We start from the raw sequence: 22,015 nt of genomic DNA, 5'->3' as shown, positions 1-22,015 counted from the left end.
CCCATTATCATCTTTCAGAGTAATAGCTGTTCTGTTATTTCTGTCTGCCCCCGAGTATCTTCTTAAGTGGTTGTCATTATTCTTTAACATAATTCTCTATTTTTTTTCTAACTTGAAGTAAGTTATTTAATTCTACAGCCATGAAAGCAAAGGTTGCTTAACATTATGAAATCCTCACATATGGTAATCCTCACATCTACTGGGTAAGGCATCCTGATTATCAAGAGTATTCCAAGAGAAAAAGTCAATAATTTAAATAACATTTTCTGTGTAGCCATGAAATCCATTTCATAGGTTGATCAATAAAACGTAATGCCTATAGCTAGCCTTAAGTTACTTTCCTAAGGAAATACTTCCCTTTCAGAAAGGTCAGGAGGTTGATCTACATTCAAAATTTTAAAAATAGGCTGCTATTTCCTATGATCTTAGTAACCTTTCTGTGCATCCAGTTCTACTATATAACCTTGGCTTGTGTTGTATACTAGAAAAAAGGCTGGGAGAAAACCAAAATTCTTTATAAATACTTTGGGGTTTTACCTAAAGAAGAAAAAATTGCAGTGTAAACTAAAAGGCAAAGCTGGCATGGAAACAAACAAGTAGACAAGCCATGAATATATTTAAGTCACTAATTAGGAAAGGGCAGCTAACTCAAAGAAGCAAGGTTTTAGAGCTTTAAGAAGATGGAATAATGGCAAGTTTGAACATGGAGCTTGGTATTTCTTTGACTGTGGTTTAATGATGTGACTGCCTTCTGCTGTTAAGTGACCCAAGTGACTCTGTGAAACAAGATACTTCTTTCCCTCTGGTATTTCATGCTAATAAGCCATTCTTGTCTTCCAGAGGTCACTTATTTACACCATTCAACTGATAACACCATAAAATATGGTTCAGAAAGTCCGCAAGTAAATATCAGCAAGCAGGAAACTGTTTCCAAACAAACTGTTTCCAAAGCTCCTTTTTATTAATTTACTTTGGCAATATAACTAAGGCATTTTAAAAAATACTTAGAGCATTTTTAATAAATTGTAGTTATTTATTTTTAGATTACATGCTGCAAAATCTAGTTGCTTTCTTTATATCTTTCAGAAACTTCCCAACCTGAAGTACTTAAAAACTGACAATTTTGGCTTTGGGTTGCGATAGCTTTAAATTTTACTTCTGTGTTGCAGATGAACTCTGAACTAGCTGGGTATGACTCAGTGTACAGCGATATAAAAATCAAGAAGCACAAAGACTGTGGCCTTGATTTCCTCTGAGATTAATCTCCATTTGCCCCCTGCTTCTTTTGCGGTGGGAATTTTTAGGGTGTGAGTTTTTCAGAAGTGAAACCCAATTCAAACACTGCGCTCCCCAGTGCAACTTTTAGAGTGCAGGGAGCAAACCCAGGAGATCAGTATCGAGACTGGAACTTTTCAAGGAGCCCCTCGAATTCGGGTGCCCTAGGTCAGCTGAAGTTCAGTGAGACTTAAGTGCCTAACATCCTTAAGCTCCTTTGAAAAACCCAGTCTAATGGTTTTATAATGACCCAGTGGAACTACAGTCAGAAAAGATGACTATGACAAAAGCCTAGGAGATCATAAGATGTTATTTTTAAAAAGGCCAAATCAGGAGGAAGGAAAATTCCCATTGAAGGCAAGTGAGATTTTTCATGAATGAGAACTTCAGGATATGGACATTATTTTTTGGGTGTTGACAGTTCGCTATACTTTCTCAGTAAAAATTTCTTACAGAGGAAAATGCTGTTTCTGTTCCAAGAAACATATCTAAATGAGCAAAAAAGGAAATAAGAGGCAAAAGCTTTATTTCAAGTTGTTGGCAAATACTTCAAGTTGTTCAGATGCTTTTAAATGTATATGATTCAGATTCATTGGGTTACAATAGGAAAAGATGTATTTTGTGCAGTAGGGAGAATGCAAATGTATGAAGCTCCAGGTAGACGAGGCATGTGGAAAAAAATACAAAGGAAATGATTAGCAGTAAGCCTTGAGAAAAATTCAGGTTGGGAACAGGGAGAAAGAGAAATGGGAGGAAACTAGATGAGACACTGTGGTGGAGGCCTCTGAAGAGGACAGAACCTAATAGGCTGTTTGAAAGCTCTTGGAGAAAAGGGCAATGTGAACTTAGGAGGGATGTGAAAGAGCAACAAATGAGTTGTAGAAGGACATTCTTATGATAAAATGAAATTAGGTTACAGAAGGCCAAAGGACAGGTAATTGATGTGATTAAGGTCAGAGATGACAGTGAATTGGAAACCATTTTTATGCCTCTCTGATAAACAAGATCATTTATTGAAGTTTTCTTTTTTTTCCTGTGTGCTTTTTGCTACCTGCCTTTAATCCTTTCAGACTAAGAGAGTACCATGTTTCCCTTTTTATTATTACTTTTTTATTCAGTTTTTGTTAGGTTTTCATTCATTGTCATATTTGCTGTTTCATTTGAACATTCTGCAGGAAGCTGTTTAAAACTAAAAAAGAAAAATGTTCACAGTGACTGGGAAAGACTAGTAACCCTTTAGTTTTGGGTGTCAACAGTATGACTTTGTGTAAATTTATGTCCTATATTACCTCAGGGAAAAATATTTTGTTTGATATTTACTTACAGATTTGGATGCTTCTTTCATTTTCCTAACAGTAACTGTAACTTTTCCTGTTCCTCACACATGAAATTGCCATCTGCATGCTTTTATCCATGCCTTTATATTTTTATTATCTTCAACGAAGATAATTTTGCATTTAAATATACATTCTAATATCTTAGTATGATAAAACAGGCAAAGATATGTCTGAACCGAACAACTGCACTACTTTTTTGCTGAGGCAGATATGACTTGGCAGTTTGAGTTTTTCTTCCGAGACAGTCACATGTACTGTAGTCACCAGAATTGTGGTTCAAAGCCCACAGTGGTTATCTGCACGTCTTGCTCTGATTAGGAAGCATTTTGTTGTTGTTGTTCTAACAGGTTTGCTAGAGCAGGATTTGTGTAAGAGTCAAAGATGGACCACTTCTAGGTACTATTCAGTGATAAAACTTCACCTTTTTTTGACCTCAGATTGTAGCAAAATTATTGAATGTAATATTTAAACAAGCCTCAGTTATTCACAGCTCAAGGTTCACTGTAAAGAACACACTCACTCAGAGACCAGAAAAAGTGAATATAGCAGCATTTCTGAATTGCAATACTAGTTTTTGTGTTGACTAACAGAGCCTGGGTCCTCACAGGCATACCCTATCACAATTCCCCAGCACCACTGCATGCTGAACACTGTATAAGATAATGTACAGGAGTTCAGGTCCACCCATAGTATGTAAACATGCTATAGAATTACCTTTTAAGCTTTTTCTTACTTTTTTTTTGAGTGAGTTTGTTCTACTTATAAGTGTGGATCAAGCCCAGTAAGTCTTGGACAAACCCAAACATTCACCTCATTCTCCTTAAATCTTCTTCTTGTGACAGATTTTATTTTCCCCTCAGCGGTACATAGTATTTTTTAAGATGCTCCAAGTTCTTTAACATTTTTACCACGACAGTCGCTACTGGCTGAGGAAATACCTCAGTGGCACAGAGGTATACAAGAGGGAGGAAAAATATCTCCTTGAAAAACGTTTTCCTTATCCCATTTTACCAAAGTGTATTTTTCAAAGCTACTATAACTAAAAGAACGCTGTAATGAAAGTTTGGCATTGCTGTTAATGGCATAAAGTATTTCTTTCATAAGAACAAGGTAATGTCTTACTGCTCACACACAGTATCTCTGTCTCATCAGTATTAAATTAAGAATATTAGGATTTGTTTGTATTTACAGAAATATTTTAAAGTAAAATATACAGACATTAAGAACAACCTTCAGCTTTGCAATAACGAGCTCACAGTAACATTTGGAATCACTGAGACAGCGTGGCTGCACCGAGCACCTCAGAAACAATAAAATGGTTGTGGGAGTGCTTTCATTTTGTTGCTATTACAGCTAATTTGTCAGTTTCTTGTTACTGCTACATGTACTACAAAAGCAACTATTTTGATATCAAAAGGTTGAACTGTTTTATAGGATGTGTGACAAATTTCACTTCATAATGAAAAGCTTTCTACATGTAATATTCCAGCTGGAATTCTCTCTCTTTCCCTTCCCTCTTTTCTTTAGAGCTGCACAGGAGATAGCACTCATGGAGACGGCAGCACCAGCATCAATTTGATGAGCAATGACAAATTCACTTTCAGCTAGGATTATTTTTTGTTTCACTAACTGGTTTTCTTTTTAGGATATCAGTACACAGGATTTCTTGAAGTGACTTAAACATAACGGTATTACTGGAGCTACTAAAGTCTTTGAGGTAATACATACTGGCTTTAAAATCCTGTTTTCAGTGATATTGTCCTATTTTGATATTCACAAAATTCTTACAGAAGTGAAGTTATTACAGAAAAAAAAAGAGTATCTAAGACATCTGAGAAATAGGCTTTCTGTTCCAGACCACGGAATGTATACAGTTCAATACATGTAGCATCTGGCTCTAAATTAAATGATAAAAACTGTTCTCTAATTGTCAGCAAAGCTTATTTGCTTTCAAAATATAATCTCAGTTTGTACAAATAACTATAATCCTTTTTTTGAAAAAAAAAAGTTCTGAATAAAGATAGTGAGAGATTTTTGGTATCACAAAATTGAAGAATTTTTCTAGATAAGACTCATTTATATTTATGGAATGTATTTACTTCAGAGTTATTTACGAACTAATTGGTAAAATTCAAAAATTATTCTTAAAAAAAATTCTTGATAAAAGTGGTTTAGTCTTTTTTTTTTTCTCCTGATCATTGTCCTCCAGAGATCTAAAATGTATGATTAGTTACATCATACCTATTTCCTCTAATGTAAACCAAACATCACTGAAGTATAGCAGATCTAGTTTTGCAGATTGCAAGTTCCCTTTTTTCAATTAGGATTGCATTTTAAGAGGCCTGTTTCTCATCTGTTAAATTTCATTATATTAGAAAATGCAAAATACTGGCATGTTTTGTGTAGTGCCCTAATAGGCTTGTATAATTTCTCCTCCCCCATCAAAGTCAACCAAAAATACACCAGTAACATATTTTCCCTTACTGAATTAATTCAGAGTCTTCGGGGATCATCGTGTTCAAAGGTTTGCACGAGAAAATGTCTTCTGGGAGCGGTACTTGTTTGAAGTGGATTTAGTTGGTCTAATAACCCATACTGTGATACTACATTTTTACTGAATGAAACACAATGCCAGAAGTAATTTTCTGTGAATTTAAATGTATAGGAAGCTATGCATAGCAAGCAATGCACTCTCAACAGGATGTTTCATTTTAGAACAATAGCATGTGGTTGTTGTGTTTGATTGCTTAAACATAATTTAATAATAAAATACTCTGCATTGCTCTGTGGAGGATCTGAATTCAGAACATTCAGCACATTCCTCTCATTGATATCTGCACCACCGGTCTAAGCCAAGATACACACAGATCAGTTGGGTAAAATTTTCTTTGTGCGATATCACTAAGTTGATACGATTGACCAAAGTAAAAGAACCTCAATCTGACCTGAAATGTATATCTGATATCACATATTCTTGGTGGGAAGGATTCTAAGTGAATGAAATCTGGGTAGCTAAATCCCAAAATAGCTGTATAACCTCAGAATCAGATAAAACATATTAACTTTCTCCAACATAAGCTGAAAATTCACTGCCTTTTAAAGAAGTGTTAGAATTACTGTAGTCTGATACCTGGACTTTCAGATTCATGTTTCACTCAAACCATAAACATTAATATAAACAGAGCAGCTTAGGAAATGTGAACAGAGCAGACACACAATGCCTGTTTTTCTGAGGCATTTGCAGATCATCATTTTCCTGAGAAAAGCCTTTTTTTTTTTTTTTCTCTCTTCAAGGCAAACAAAACCTTGTGTGAATGAAAAAACCCAAACCAATAAAAAACCCATCGCAATCCTGCAAGCCAAATGCCACATCTATTTTGAAATTTTTATGGAGTCAAAGTTATTTGTGTACAATTAGCAAGCCACACAATCTAATTGCAGGTTTAAAAAATCCTCATGCAGAAGTTAAACTTTCAGAAGGTCTTGCCAATGAAATTCCACCCCCTCCCTCCCTCTTTTTTCAGAAATATAGTCCTGATTTTGTTTTTGTCTTTTAACTAAATGACTTGCTGATTCAGCAGACATTTCCAGCTCCAACACTAATATCAGGTCATTTACATTTTCAGTTTCTGCCCGAAACTGAAGAAATGGCAAACAACATCAAGAAAGCTGAAAGCCAACCAAAAACTACCTGTAAATAAACTCACTCCCATCCTTTACTGCTGAGCACTTTCCTGTTTGGACAGGAATTTAAAGCATCAACTCTATTATATAAAATATCATTAAATAAGACAGCACTTACCTCCACTTAGTATAATGACAGCTATAAATATTGCCAGGTCGCTGTCATCTAATTCCAGTGCATTGAACTTCACAGCAAACTCAAACTTGGGCTCCATAAAGTCACAAAAAGGTTTTCTCAGGCTCTTCAGAAACTCCCGTGTCATGAAACCTTGTCCATCAGATATAAGAACTCCATCTTTATTCATCAGAGAAGCCAGGAGAGTATATATGATCTCATGGACACCGTATTTCAGGAGAGTTACTTGATCATTCAGGTCAAGATTCACAAAACCTGGAATGTTCTTGGCAAATTCTGTAATCTCCTGCACTGCCTCCACAGAGCGAAACTGACATCGCTGGAAAATGCGAATTGCTACCTCTTTGTTCTGCTCCTGCAGCGGTGACACATGCTTACACTTGATCTGATCTTCTCCCATCATTAAAGAGTTCATGTCATAAATAACAAATGGCTAAAAATAAAAGGAAAAGAGAAGTTACTTTCACATTTTTTTCTATGACCATTTGACTTACGAGAAACTGAAGTATAATTCATCAGAAAACACTTAGGAATGTCTGAGAAGTGTATCAAGGTTAGGTGCTTTGGGGTTAAGCCTTCATAAACCTATTAAAGTAAATATCCTCATAATGTTAAAATGACTTACAGAAAAGACAAGTAGTTCCTAAGGATTTCTCATGTTCTATGAATGCACATGCTAAAAATAGGACTTTGGGTGACACTTTTCTTAACAGGAGGGGCAAGAAGGTAGGAATAATTACAATATTCATGATTTTTTCCTTTTTTCCCCCCCGTTCATTTTACAGAAGTTCTGTAGTAACAGAATTCAAAGTTTGGAATGCTTATTAACAAAAGATGAAAATGTTAATGCTTTTACATGAATTTTACTTTCTTATATTAAATATAATCTTTTAAGTATACAACGACATGTCTGCGCTTCTGCTGATACAATTTTTTTTTTGTGGAAAGATATAGTAGGTTCATATTTTGATTACTTCATATGCTGTTATGTTCAAGTTCTAGAAAGTACTGTAAGTACTATAAAATTTATGGCATTATCTGATAAATTCAACCTTTCACTGCTAATTGCTTTAAAAATAACAAAGTTAGGATGTACTATGCTTAGAACTTGTCTCTGAGGAAGAGATCACAAATAACACGATACACTGCAGCAGCACAATTCAGAACACAGGAATGAGTCTGACTGTGAAATAAATGCAACGGGAATAAATCAATTTTGAAAACAGATGAGAAAAAGTAATGCCAGCAAAACTTTTGCTAGGATATGGAAACAGTCTGTTTCAGGATTTGCAGAAGTATCCTCTGGCTTTAAAGAACTGGTTAATTGAGGATTTCTTTCATTTATCTGAAGAACCTTTTCCACAGACAATAAATAACTAAATAGCTCAATGCTGCACTGAACAAATACCTACAGATATTAATATGCTTGTTAACATGCCCGATTAATTAAAATACAAGGAATTACACGCCAACAATTGGACTAGAGAAATGCATTTTAAAATTTAAAATCCTTTATGATTACAGATTCTAATGCCTTATTCATGTGGGTGCTCATTCTTAAGATTTTATATTCACTTTAAGCTGTAGAAGAGATTAAAAAATAACCTAAGACATCCTATACACAGGCAGTAGTCCTCTCTCATAGAATCAGCTTGTGGAACCTCCTAATATTCTATTCCAAATTCATTAAACCAGTTTTTCAGTCTATTCAGTGCCAAATTCTTAAGGAATTTTTACAACTGGAAATAGCTACTTTCTTTTGGGTCCTGTGGTGCTTTCTGTAGAGGATATTGCCCATAGATGCTTATCACTACCCACCAGCTAGAGGTTACTACTTCCATAGTTCTGCAGATGGAGACTGTGAAAATGTTCAGCCATTTGTTTCAGGCTAAGTTGAACACAGATCTCCAACCTGCTTTCGCTAGGAAGAGAGGGAGGGATGACAGCTGTCATAGCTTTGCCTTTAACTGATACAGCTGCTTAGAAGACAAAGGTCTATCTGTGAACTGAAATAATAGTATCCACACAAGAGGATTTCAGTTTCCAAACTCTTTTAGTTAACTCAATATTCTGCTGCTTACAGGACCAATGAAATTAGTGCTTTCACAGTAACCACAGGCAATCATAGCTCTAAACCATGAGTTTCAGTCAAATACAGTGTTTTTTCCACTTGCACTAGGATTTCAGTGTGAAACTGAAAAAATAAACACACAGAGCTGAGAAAAGCCAGCAGGATAAGGTATTTTTCAAGTTGGGATGGTGTTTTGGCAGCAGAAAAAATATTCTCTATACAACTGTACATATGTATATGCATGCATATGCAACACACTGCTATAAAAAGATTGAGGGGAGGCTTTTAAAAATGTGTATTTTAGTAGTGGTAGGTCATTCCTTTCTATTGTTTCTAGAAAATCCTGTGGCAGCATCAGTACAAGAAAAACTTGTCTATTCTAAGCATGTACATATGGCTTTAGAATGACTATATTATACCATCATTCTATTGACATTAGGAGACAAAAATCAAGAGTTCAAAGTCACTAAAAAAAGTTCAGATGAACATTGTGACTAAAATCTTATGTCAAATGAGCACTTTATATCCCAAAAGAGGATGAATTACTTACCCACTAATTTTAATTTTGACTTACTGACTTAACATACCTGATCATTTTTCAATTGACGCAGTCTAACAGTCTAAGGTCAAGATAGATTTAAGACACCCCACTTAATAGGTGGCATTAATTCTTAAACCTATTAATTTGAATGACAATGTGATGAACTGATTATTACTGGCTACCTTACCCTTAAAACTTGCAAAATATTCCTATTCACTGTTAAAATATGTGGTGGTTGTGTGATAAAGAAGCAGGCAATCAAGTTATCTTCTCTGTACTTAAATTTAAAGAATCCAGTACAAGAAGCAATAGAATCTCCTAGCACAGTCACTCGGCTTCTGAATAAAGAAATTTCCTTGCAACTTCCTTCCCATATGAATTCTCCTATTATGTATAAAATAGATGGAGAGAATCTTTTGGGGGATATCTCTGTGCTTCCTGCTCAAATGATAAATTTGGCTTTTCTTTTGGCTGTGATATTCACTTAGCAGAGGGATTTCTTGTGCCTGATGAATGCTCATCTGTGATTGATCTTGTCTCCCCTCCTTTTCGCTCTGCCAATCACATCTATAATCACTACAGCACAGTATGAAGCTTATGATTAACTTGTAGTAGTACAGGTGTACAGTGGGCAGCTGCAGAAAGAATAAGCAGGCCTCCTGGTGACATTTTTATGATGAAGGGCAATAAACAAGACATATGATTACACACTCCACTTCTATTATGTTTCCCAATGCAGATACCTAGTTACATAGACCACAATTACAGAAAACTGAACTGCTGTATTAATTCTTTCCCAGAAAACTGTTTCTAATATGGAGAGGAAAAGGACTGTGGAAGGACTCTGAAAAAGCAATGATCCTCAAGTGGATTTAGTGTATCAGCTTACTGCACGATAAATAAACTATGGTAGTTCAAACTTTATATACTCCATAATGATTAGTTATTTAAATTGCAAATATCTAAATTTGTATCACCATATCTAAAGGTTTTTTTTTTTTTTAAATTCTGCAACCAAATTAGAGACAATGTTAAAATTAGGATTTTAACTGCCCTTAGAAAGACAGCCCAACAAAAAACAAATCCTTTCCTACCTTTGAAATTTACAAAGAAAATTAAACACAGTCTTTGTTGTAATCCTGGCAATAAAATTTCTGCCAATCATTTCAGAAAATATGTCAAATAGTTAGTTTTGGAAAAGCTATTTTTATCTTTAGTTTCTAAAATAGTGATAACATTTTTTTTAAAAACTACCATAATTATCAGATCTTATTCATCCTTCTTTCCACTGATACCAAAAGTTAGGTACTGCCAGTGAAGTTTCCAAAGGAACCCACAAATACATGTATCTCTATTCCTTACTTTTCAAAATTCAGTTTGTACCAGCATAGAATACTGATCTGATCCACGATAATCCAGTTAAAAGCAGGAAGTCATCAGAGCACCGTAAGTATCATAGTTAAGGTTACTGATGCTGATGGTACTGTGAATCATTTGACACTTACGAAAAGGATATTCCTTTGAATAGAGCCAGTACTGATAATATTTTATGATGATATGCTATGATACGGATGCTTGAAGAATATAGCAACCAACTGCTGACAGCTAGATAGCCACCTTAAACAGATAGTGTGGAAGATAACCTCTGATAAAGGAGAAGGAAAACGGGAAGAATGGATCAGAGAATACAAAAAGGTTAAGATGACCTTCAAATTCTTGTACTGGTTTCAAGTATTTTATTAGGTGAACTTGGAGTTTTTTCAAATAATGTTTACTTATCCTATCTAAAAACATTTCCTGTGTTTCAGACACAGCTTGAAACATGCAACTGCCAACAGCAAAGCAACAGCAAAGTTTTTTTTTTTTTTTAAAGATGTGTTGTCAATGTGGTAAATCATTTACTCAAAAGAAAAAAAAAAAACACAAAACAAAACAGAGGGAACTAACTGATTTGTCTGTCGTTTTTCCTGTCAAGATCGCCCTCGCCTTGGCTTTGGTCAGAGGGAAGGACTTTATGTATGAGTCATACAAGTGCTTGGCAAGTGCTCGCAGATCAGCAGATTCAGGGTTTAGCTGGTCGATGTCGCTGGAAATCTCTGCCAGGAGCTTCTCCTTCTCCGCTTGTGGCATTCGCCCAAACCTGATGGCTGAAAAAGATGACAAGTAATTTTCATAGTTATAGTTGAACCTACATATGCATATTTTACTAGCTTTTTTTTTTTTTTCCTGTCACCTTTTATTATAATTTCTTCAATTTTTTATTAAAACAGTAGGCAGGCAAGTAAGACTAAGATGATCCTATCCAGTATTATAGGCAAACTACTGAAGTGCTTCAAATATATGTAAACAAACCAATCTCAAAGAGGAAATAATCTGTGTCCAAGCAGTAAGATTACAGTAACTTGCTCAGAAATGCAAAACTATTGTCAGCTCACCTGACAGACAGAACTGGTGAAAACCACTGATTCTACCTCCAATCTAAATAAAATGTAAATAATCTTTAAGGTATTAAAATTCAGTTGGCCTAAGGTAGGAAACAGTGTTCAGCCTTGCATGGTTTTGGGCAAACCACCATATGGATCTCAGCTTCTTCATTTGTTTAGAAACAAAACACCCACATACCTCGCAGGAATAAATTCCTAAATAGTACAACAGACCTTAAGATAGCAAGTGATATAAAATGTTATCAAAATAATTAAGGAATGAGAAAGAAGGTTGTGCAGGGAATAAAAAATATGAAAAGGCTGAGTTCTTCATGGTAACCCTACATACATGCTGTATTGACAGAACAGGAAATGGTTCTGCCTAGTCATATGATTTCACAATTGCTCTGTTTTACACCTACATACTTAATAGTCAAGGCACTGCTTATACTTATGGAGACTGACTTGGAAAATATTTCAAATGAGCCATCCAGATCAAAACTGACTTATCGTATTTCAGTAAGCAGGATTTATTTTATAGTAAGAAAACAAAGCACAGCAACAGAGCATCAAAACAAAAAACAGAAGGAAAAAATAAAGGTTTGCATTTTAGCCTTAGGAGGAAAGAGAAATATTATAAATATTTTTTCAGAGGTTAGTGTCTTTCCTGGATGAAGAAAAATTGCTCTTAAGAACATACATATGAATTGTTATACTTGGGATGTTTATTTTGGAAATCATCAGCCACTTTCCTGTTTTGAGGATGCTGGCAGTGTGCTGATAAACAAAAATGACACTTTTTTGCAAGAATAAATAATTGCGTTAAAAAAAAAAAACGCAACATATAGCATTTAGTATATTTATTGATCGTTTCTCCTATTTCATAGTATTCTTTATTTGTTTGTATGCTTTTTTTTTTTTTTTTTTTTTTTTACAACTCTACTACATTTTCCTTTCCGTATACTTAGTCTCTGATTGATGCTGCATATTTCATATTTTTGGGGTATTCTTAGAGCTTATGTGTCAGAATAAAAATCAGCATGAAGGGAAATCTAGTTCAACAGGAACAAATTAACATTTATTTTTTTCCTGTAAATGTATGTTGCTTACAGTTTTTTCATGAGGGAAATTTTGAATGATTGCCATCTGATATTTGTTTTGGACCATATATACCATGGTACTATTTTTTTTTTCCTCTCATGGGGAACACTAAGTACTCTTAGTCAGCTACTAACAATAGTTTTCAGTGAGACATCACTGCCAGCCCTCCTTATTTCTGAGAGCAAAATAATTACAGAAAAATGATGAACTTACTAGTTTATATGACATACGGTAATGGCTCAAAGAGACTACCAGCATTCTGTTAAGATATCAACATGAATGGATGGCAAAGTTAGTGATGTATAAAAATTGATATAAAACAAAAGGAGTTCGTATTTGTACTTAGTGTAACCTAAATAAAATGATGAGAACATTAAGCACAACTACCAAGGAATTAATTCAACCATATAGGCTTCAATGAACTCTGCAAATCAAGAACATTTTGTGGTCATTTTGCAGTTAAATGGATTCTCTCACTGTTCAAAATTCTTATTTGTTGTTAACACAAATTGTCCTTTGATTATTTTTTTTAAATACACATGAAAGCTGGTAAAATTAAACCCATTATACTCATATCTGCATTTTAGATATTGAAAATATAAGCCAAAAGAAATAGGAAGTATTTAATGAAGTAAACGCAGTGAAAACTCACTGAGAATACTGGATAGCATTTACAGATTTTTTGGTGATATTGAAGGACTGACTTAATAAAAAGAATCAAACTATTATCAATGTAATAAAGCTAAAATATATTATTGCATACATATCATAAGTATTTATTAAAAAGATATCAAACAACTAAAATATGTTGTCAAGAAGGTGTTAAAAATAATATAGCCAATAAAAGCATTAAAGTTTAATTTAGGAGTTCATATCGAACAGAGCTACACATTTGTTTAATTTGTATTTTCATTGTAAATTATTATGTTCTTCATTAAACCTCATTTCAGATTTAAAATCATAAAATTTGTAATATTCATGGTATTATATTTTATGATTAATTTGTCAAATGTGTATTTTTGTAATACCTTCATCAATGGAAAAAATCTTGTGATACTTTAATGCTTCAGATGGGTTTCTTGCCAACACATTCAGCTCCTTCTCAACATCTTTTTTTTTGATGATGAATTTGCAAACTGAAATCTTAAGTGAAGTCTAGCAAGACTTGTCAGACTATTACAGTAAACTTTTTAATTTGGAAGGCAAACCAAGGCAAATATTAGCTTCATATAAAGGACTGTTAATAAAAAGGGGAGATCAGAGTTGCTAATGTCTTTAAAATGTTAATTGCTCCCTGAAATACATGGAGTGTAATTTAGTACGACCCGAGGACTTCTTCACACATAGTAAGAAATACGTAACAATTCTAAGAAAGATGTCCTTTGAGAGATTTCATAATCCTATCAGGAGCTAGGTGCTTTTGACTAGATTTTCTTTTTTTAATGATAAATCCTACTTGTAAAGTATTTTGATATTTTATATTGATTTAAGGAAATTTATGGCATTATATATAATAACTTTATCTTTGCAATAAATCATGTATTCTTAACAGTCTGATATGAATTCTATATACTAATTCTTTACATATTATGGAAATGGAGCTTGACTAAACACCAGTATAAAACATGATTCTGATGTGGACCCATTCTTGACAGTCAGGGTTTGCAGAAGCAAGCTTATAATCTAGAATTTCACTAACACAAGACCCCCAAGGTTATTTTTCCAAACAAGGGATAAAAAATGGACAGTATATTGCTTTTCCTTCCTATCTTTTAATATTAACTTAGCTCTAAAATAATTTATACACTTCCCCAAGGCATTAAAAACAATAGGAATTTCCACTTTTTTTTGTTTACTGGAAAATTCTTGATGATATACCACAGTGTGTACACAAACTATCCCACTGATTACTGAAATAGAATTGTTTGATGGAGAGATTTTATTAAAGCGATCAGGGATTTTCAAAACAGACTCTTTTGTCATTAGAGAATAACTAAGAAGTATACTTGTATTCTTTTAAATAACAGAGACCAGACGGGTAACAAACATCTTGCTGGAATTTCAAACATGGGTGAATATACTAATGCATGTTTTTTTTTTTGTTCTTTTGCTTTTTTCCAAGCACATTTCTATAAGTCGCCAAAATGGCTGGGGGTGGGGATTAGCAGGGTGGTATTAGTTTCTTTTTTAAAACTTGTGGCAGTTTTGCACAGAACTGTATCTATTATTATTGAACAGATAATGCTACAATAAAATAGGCTTACTTTTAGCTTAGAGTATAAAATGACAGCATAGTATGTATAGTTTCTACATATGCCCCGTATCCTATACCCTGAATACTCTGCATTGTCTCATCTTGCTGAGTCTCTTAGAAAGTAAATTATAGTATTCATGCCTGCAGTTTGGTATTGTTTAACAGCAACCTATCAACAATTTGTTATTTAGCATTTACAACACTCTATACAATTTATAATAAAAGACAATTTACACTGTATTTGTTTTCCTTATGGAAAACAAGATTAACTATGGGTGTTCCAGAATCAAGTTTCCAGTGTGTTAACATCCAACAAAGGATACCCAATTACATTTGCAAAGTAGACTTGTGTTATAATCCCTAGTGCTTCTAATACAAAACTATTTCCATTACTTTATAGATTGCATTGGAGATCATCATACATTTATTTACTCTTAATAGTTCTAAGTCTTCTACTTAGCCAAGAGAGAGAAGAGGGAGAGAGAGAGAGAAATAGTACTGCCAAAGGTAGCATTGAATTATGTAACAAGCCTTTTTGTTAAAATGCTGAGGACATTACTTTGAAAGGAAATTAACACGTATTGCTATATGGCAAGCTAGGTTATAAGCATTAATTTATATTCTTGAATGTTTGTATGCTGCATTCAGAATTGACTTATATATAGCAAAGCTTACTCATATCATAGAAAGCTATTATATCAAATGGTAAATCAATTATCAAAGAATGCACTAGCTCTTTAGCTAATCAAAGTGGTATAGCGAAGCTCTCCCTTACTGACCTAAAAAACCCAATGCTCTTACTGACCTAAAACAAGCCACCTAAGCAGGCTTGCCAGCTACCAGATTACATCTATCAGTTCAACAAACCAGCCAATAATATCAGCAGAGTTTGCGTTTACCTGATAGGACCAAGTCTTCTTCTAAATAGGTGAATTTACTTCAAGAATGGAAATGGGATCTTCCTGTTTTCTGTACTATATTCACCTTTAGGGTCTATCTTGTTGCCTGTCATCATAATAGTGAACTTTTATGTAAAATAATTAAGCACTGATAAAATCCTTCAGGAAAAATGTCATTTGTCATGTTTGGCATGTGAAAACTGTGCTTGGAGTAAAGTTTGCTATCTTTCTTTTTAAAATAGTTTTTAGGAGATGAATTGTATGTTTATTAGTAATCTGTTACTCCCACATGTTTCTTTGTTTCTAAACGTGTGTTTTTAGGATGGATTAATAACAGTGATCCACCTTTAAATGCTGTCTGTAGACAGTAGCCTAGTCAGTGTAAATGCTGTCTGTACACAGTAGCCTAGTCAGTGTTTATTGGCATGGAATACAAATTTGAGTCAAAATTCAGTTTCGTGGTACTAGCCTGGTAGTTTCCTTTTGGAGAAATCATTGTCATTGTTGTTTTCAGGGGACTGAGATAAAAGTCAGGGAAAGGTCAGTGGGTTTATGGAAGGAATGTGGGAAACAGCAGTGGGACTTTGGGTGAGAGAAGTAGGAGGGATTGGTAATATTTGTGGAGGTTAGGGTAGAAAAAGGAGAGTTCACAGGGTGGATAAGAAGAGTTCACAGGATTTCTGGTGTCTGAGAAAAATTTCAGGGATCTGTAGATGGGTGACAGGTTCTTCTCCCTTTTCTGCACCACCTTCCTGTGACCCTGGCTTCACCTTCTATTTCTCTGGACCACTTATCCTCTTTGCTACTCTATCTTCTCTCTCCTGCATGCCATATTATAGTCTTTGTCTTTCTGTGGAAATAAACAGAATACTTATCCTTATGCCACATTTTATGACTTGGAGAAGTCTCTATGACAGCTTCTAGACTACTCTCTGTAGCACACTGCTCTTCTGATTGTCTAGATTAGGGATTTTTTGGAGAACAAATGAGTTCCCATATAGAAAATAAATTCAGTTTCTTTCACTGAAGAACAGCAGACAGAGCCAGGGCAGAAACTTTTCTGAGTTTACTTGAAGCATGTGCCCAGATTCAGCAATTCAGTGCTCCCAGAAATTATAATAAAGACATATTGCCATGTGTGCTCTTTTTTCCAGTACATTAGTTGGCTTTACATAAATAGTATTTTTAGTGTAAGAGAAAAAATTAATAGCATTTCCAAAAGGAAAGAACAAAACTTTTTCTTAGTGGTACTTCAGAATACAATCTGAGCAATTGAGGGTTAAACGCAGAACAGCACTGTGGCTAGAGAAGGAAAGGAAAACAATATCCAAAGCATGAGAACACTACTGTCTTTCTTAACCTTCAGCCAAGTGGTATGTAGCATTTATACATGAAAAAATGTGACTCTTAGCTGCTAAGTGTCTCCTTGCATTCTCCCCCTGCCTTTTTTTTTTTTTTTTTTAAGTGCCCTAACTATTCATTTTGCAATAATATATCTATGCGAAGAGAGTCACAGACTGGAGCCCTCCAGCACAAATAGTCCACATTCTGATTCCAAGAATGTAAAATTCAGATAGTTTCACTATCCAAGTGGACAAACTTTAATCTGTGGATGTAACATTAGAATCTGTCTCAGTGCCACTGACAATCTCCAGTGTTACATTTCTGCATGCTTCTTTATAGAGACTTGTGTCTTCACAGGCAAAATTTAGTTCTTTAGAAATTTGTTTATAAATGATGGAGGGGGCAGGTATGGTTTCATACAATCTGGAGCAGGCAAAAATGCAAATGTAGAAGCCAATAATTGAATATAAGCACTACTAACTCCCTGCTAAGTGAACTGGTGACGAAAGTCAATTAAAGCATTCTTTCAAGCCCTGGGGGAAATGGCAAAACCATACCTCACTCCTGCCCCTCATAACCATGGTCCCTGCTGGTGCCACAGGTTCTTCCTTGCTGTGGCTGACCAGGAAGAAATAGCATGTGAAACATTCATTTTAAAAAGATTTCCTGGGACATTTACATTGTCAAGCCAGAAAGAATGATCTTGGCCTTCCCCTTCTTGATGGCACAGGACATGGTTCACATTGTGGAAGCCATGTTGCTAGTTTATGAAAGAATTTGGCATGCACCTTGAAAATAATAATAACAAACTCCCCTGAACTACTATAAAAATACCCACAGTAGCATTTCAAAATTAGTTTTATTTTTAAGAGTTACTGTTGCATCCCAGGAACTTGAAAACCATATTTTCTACTAGCAAAACATTTCCCATACCATTTTACATTCACTGAAGTAATAACTTCACAAACCACAGTTAAGCTTCCCTCTTGGGGACAACACACTTATTTTTTATACTGAAAATAATGAAAGTTCTAAAAAAGCCACAGAGAAATTATTTTCCCAGTCATGCTTGCAATTCTTTACCCTTAGAATTACATAAGTCTCTATGTTATGACATTTAATTCCTGTTTCTACTCAGCTTTGCCAAAGCGAGGCAGCAAAGAATCTTCATTATGTCTTTCTGTCCAAACATTCACAAGTATTTCTACATGAGTTGGTATGTTAATTTTAAAGTTCAGAGGGATTTTCTTCTATATCCTATGCAAGAGAGCAGTATTGTGATATACTTAATGCTATCTGCTTACCTACTGTAAAGAAGGCAATCACAGAACCATACACAATTGCATACAGTTTTGCAAGCTAAGACTACAACATATAGTAAATGGAAATGCTGCTTACACAGTTCACAGATGGGAGGGCATATTCACCTCTGGATGGTGGAGAGGTCAGACAGTGCATAATACACAGGAATCACAGCTATACACACTAATATGATGAGAGGCCAACAGCTGAATGAGCATGCTGAGAAACACTACACTCCTACTTACCACACATTGGAATCTATGCCCAGATGTGGGTATCCTAAGGGAGGAGGAGGACAGTTTTTTTTAAACCAGTACAGCGTATGGCCCATTCATTCAAATATCTTGTGCTCTAGTATGAGGAAGTGTTAACTTAGTGATGTTAACCGCCCTGGAAAAGCATTCTCTGCATCAAATTCAAGTTGCTGTTATTCACAAACTTTTGGCAAATTCTCTACTTCATTTTTCATAACTAAGTTAAGTTTTTGACTTACAGGAAAAGGATATTAAGCTACAGTATGGAACAGAGCCTTACCAAAAAATAAGACCACAACCTGAAAAATAACAATTACACTAGGAACATGTTCATGAAGAACAACTGACAACGTAATGAGCAAGAATAATGGAGAGTAAAACCAACTCGTTCATTATATTATGTATTATATTGCTAAGTGTAGATCTCTACCTATCTGATTTTTATATTCAGCAATCTCCAATTATATACGTAGCCTGCTAAACACAGAGGCAATCTCTCTGATACATATTTCTAAACTGCCTGGTATAGAGAAATAAAAGACTGTAGAAGTTACAGCATCACATTAAGTAATCATATATATGCTTCATATTATTCTTGAGAAGAAACATTATTGTTTTAAAACATGCCACAAACACTTACCATTGTGTGACATTCCAACAGCAAGGCATTTCTGAAATCTGCAGTACTGACATTTATTTCTGCTTTTTTTATGGATGCGACAATTAAGATCACACCTGTCATAAATTAGCTTTAACCTGATGGTTCTTCGAAAAAAGCCCTGTAGCAAACATAAAAACATGTAAAAGGAGAGAAGAAACATTGTCAGTGTCACTGTCTTACTTCTGTAAACATACAAACATGTTTCTATATAAACACTGAGCCTAAATTTGTTTTAGATAGGTGATGCTATGGTCACACCATCTGCGTAGCAGCATGCTCCTGATCTGAATTTATTAGCTATTTTCAAATCAGTTTGATAGAAAACTGTCTCAAAAAGCTACGGAAGCTAAAAGGGATCTATTGGTTTGAAAGGATCCTAGGAACATAAGTTGAGAGCACTACAGAAGTACTGAGCATGAAGAATACCATGCCAACAGAAGCAAGGCTCGATTTGTTCAGGTGCTCATGAAACGATTGGATATAAAGTGAACATAACATTTTAAAAATTTCAAGCTCACTATGTAGGAAAACAATGTATTTCACAATGTAAGAAAAGTGTTATAAATGACCACAAACCAAAAATTCTGCAAAGAACAGTTTGATCTCAAGTATATAAAAAGGTTATGTGTTTGCTACTTATTTAGATCGTCTTTCCCACATATTTCTTTGTTCTATTTTAATTATTTGTTTTCCTTTTTGAGCTTGAGTGCTTACAGAGAATTTATTTTCCTTTATTTATTCTATTTCTTTTAGTTTGCACAATGCTGAATGAATTTTCCAATCTAAATTTTTGTGTTCTATCTTTTAGGTTCTTTTATTTTCTAGTTTGTTCCCACTGTTTGGATTTTACAAGTTTGCAAAGTACATTGGCTCATGAAAAATCCAAAAACTTGCTGCCAAACTCATGGTAATTATTACTCAAGTCTTATGAAGACAGAAACCATTACGTAAATTCAGAGTTCTGTCTTTTTACAGTCTACAGGTGTTTTCTGAGATCAATGATTAGTAGCTAATAAAGTTTATCTGAATTTATCATAATTATTTCCTTGTAACAGCTACTTTATTCTCATAGAATAATACTAACAATAAAAAAAAATGACATTTATATAGTTCAGTGCAATGTAAGTAATCAACAACATACTTGCTGCTGTAAGTATGTTCCTCATTCAGTGCTATAATTTTTAGTTAAGGTCTGCATTGGATTTTACTATCACTTATTTTCCTCGAGAGATTGAAAATAAGGATGATGTGAATTTAAACTCAATGAATTGTTAATAATTCCTATCTCCAGTGTTTCTTTTCTCATTCTTGAGGATGGTCAATTATTATACCATTCACTTTCCTTTATTTGTTAGGTGTTATTCACTAAATATCAGTGACATCAAAAGTAGTCCAAAGTAGTCAATGGTGTTTTAAAGCAGAAAGCCACTTTCTTTAATATCATTAGACCTTTCTGTAGTCACCTAGAAATGTGTAAATTGAGTAAAGAAACTCTAATCAATTAGATTCTATTAATAATAGAATCTGAATTTTAAATTGCTCAGAGTATTGAGCTTTGGAATTCAGCATGAGTCTACTTTTGCTGCATTTTATGAATTCAAATTCTACAAGTGATCTCCAAGACAGCAAGAATGAAATATAATTGCATAATTGACAAAAGTAGAAGAAATGCACAATACAAATCAAATAGATCAGTAATATAATTAATAAAAAAGAAATATTTTACTCTCTCACTTATTAAATTATAAAGTATTTACATTGTATATGGAACAATTTAATTTTAAAAAGATTTAAAACTCTTTTTTAAAAAACACAGCCCTCTAATTTTACCAAATGATTATTGAGATGAAAATTTTATCAAATCTTACTTCAGAGAAAACACATTTGTGACTACCTACCTTACAGCCTTCACATGCATGCACACCATAATGAAACCCAGAGGCCTTGTCCCCACACACACGACATTCAATAGCCATAAGGGAGTTGGAAGACTCCTCATGAGGTTTATTGTACAACTGAACTTTTTCTGAAAAATAGGGTGGGGAAGGAGGCTCCATTTTGATTGCACCTGCATATAAAGGAGATTTAAATGATAAACTCAAAGTATAATTAAATAGATAGTAGAAGAAGCAGCAAGGAATAATTATAAGCAATCACAGTAAACAGATTCATAGGCGTGCTTCATAATACAAAACGACAAGTAGTAAACAAAGGTGTAAAGGAAACTAAGCTGTAAGCAGATATTTCACTGGTAGTACATAGGCTGAAAAACCTTGAAGAGGCATATTCTGATGGAGAAACCATGTTACAGATCCAGTTTTCAGAACTGTAGCGTGGAGTGATTTGAAGATAGAGATATTCAAAATTTATATATGAAAACATTATACTCAAAAGGACTTTTGCCTTTTCCCAGTATCTAATTACATTGTATTACTTTAAGGTGTTCAGTACCACTGCAGGGAGAAGAACTGGAGTCTCTAATCTCATAAAAGTAGTCTAAGTATCTAACAGACCCACATTTAAAAATTTGGATATTTAAAGAAATTAATCACTCTCCTGGGAACACTGTTCCACTTTGGATGCAGTCTAGAGATTAATTTTCTCTTCTGAAAATTTCTAATTACTGAGACAGCACTTTGTAATATTAAACAAGTTCAAACAACCAAACATGATATTTTTAAATCTGTCATGACTGGTCACAGAAGAAAGCTGTGACATTTGACACTATAATAT

At 34.3% G+C, this 22,015-nt stretch overlaps 1 protein-coding gene across 2 annotated transcripts in view; it reads right to left on the bottom strand.

Moving 5' to 3' along the window:
- The window catches only part of PPARG (peroxisome proliferator activated receptor gamma), a 60,947-nt gene that overhangs the window by 3,752 nt on the left and 35,180 nt on the right, over positions 1-22,015 (bottom strand). For both annotated transcript variants that reach the window (XM_067003363.1, XM_067003362.1), the window contains exons 3-6: positions 21,181-21,350; positions 19,262-19,400; positions 10,992-11,191; positions 6,415-6,865 (exon numbers count right to left, since the gene is read on the bottom strand). In XM_067003363.1, coding sequence (XP_066859464.1) covers positions 6,415-6,865; positions 10,992-11,191; positions 19,262-19,400; positions 21,181-21,350 — 960 coding nt within the window. The remainder of the gene's footprint in view (positions 1-6,414; positions 6,866-10,991; positions 11,192-19,261; positions 19,401-21,180; positions 21,351-22,015) is intronic.

Source organism: Anser cygnoides, chromosome 10 (genome assembly GCF_040182565.1).
Source record: "Anser cygnoides isolate HZ-2024a breed goose chromosome 10, Taihu_goose_T2T_genome, whole genome shotgun sequence".
Classification (NCBI taxonomy): Eukaryota; Metazoa; Chordata; class Aves; order Anseriformes; family Anatidae; genus Anser; species Anser cygnoides.
This window is presented reverse-complemented; position numbering and strand designations above follow the sequence as displayed.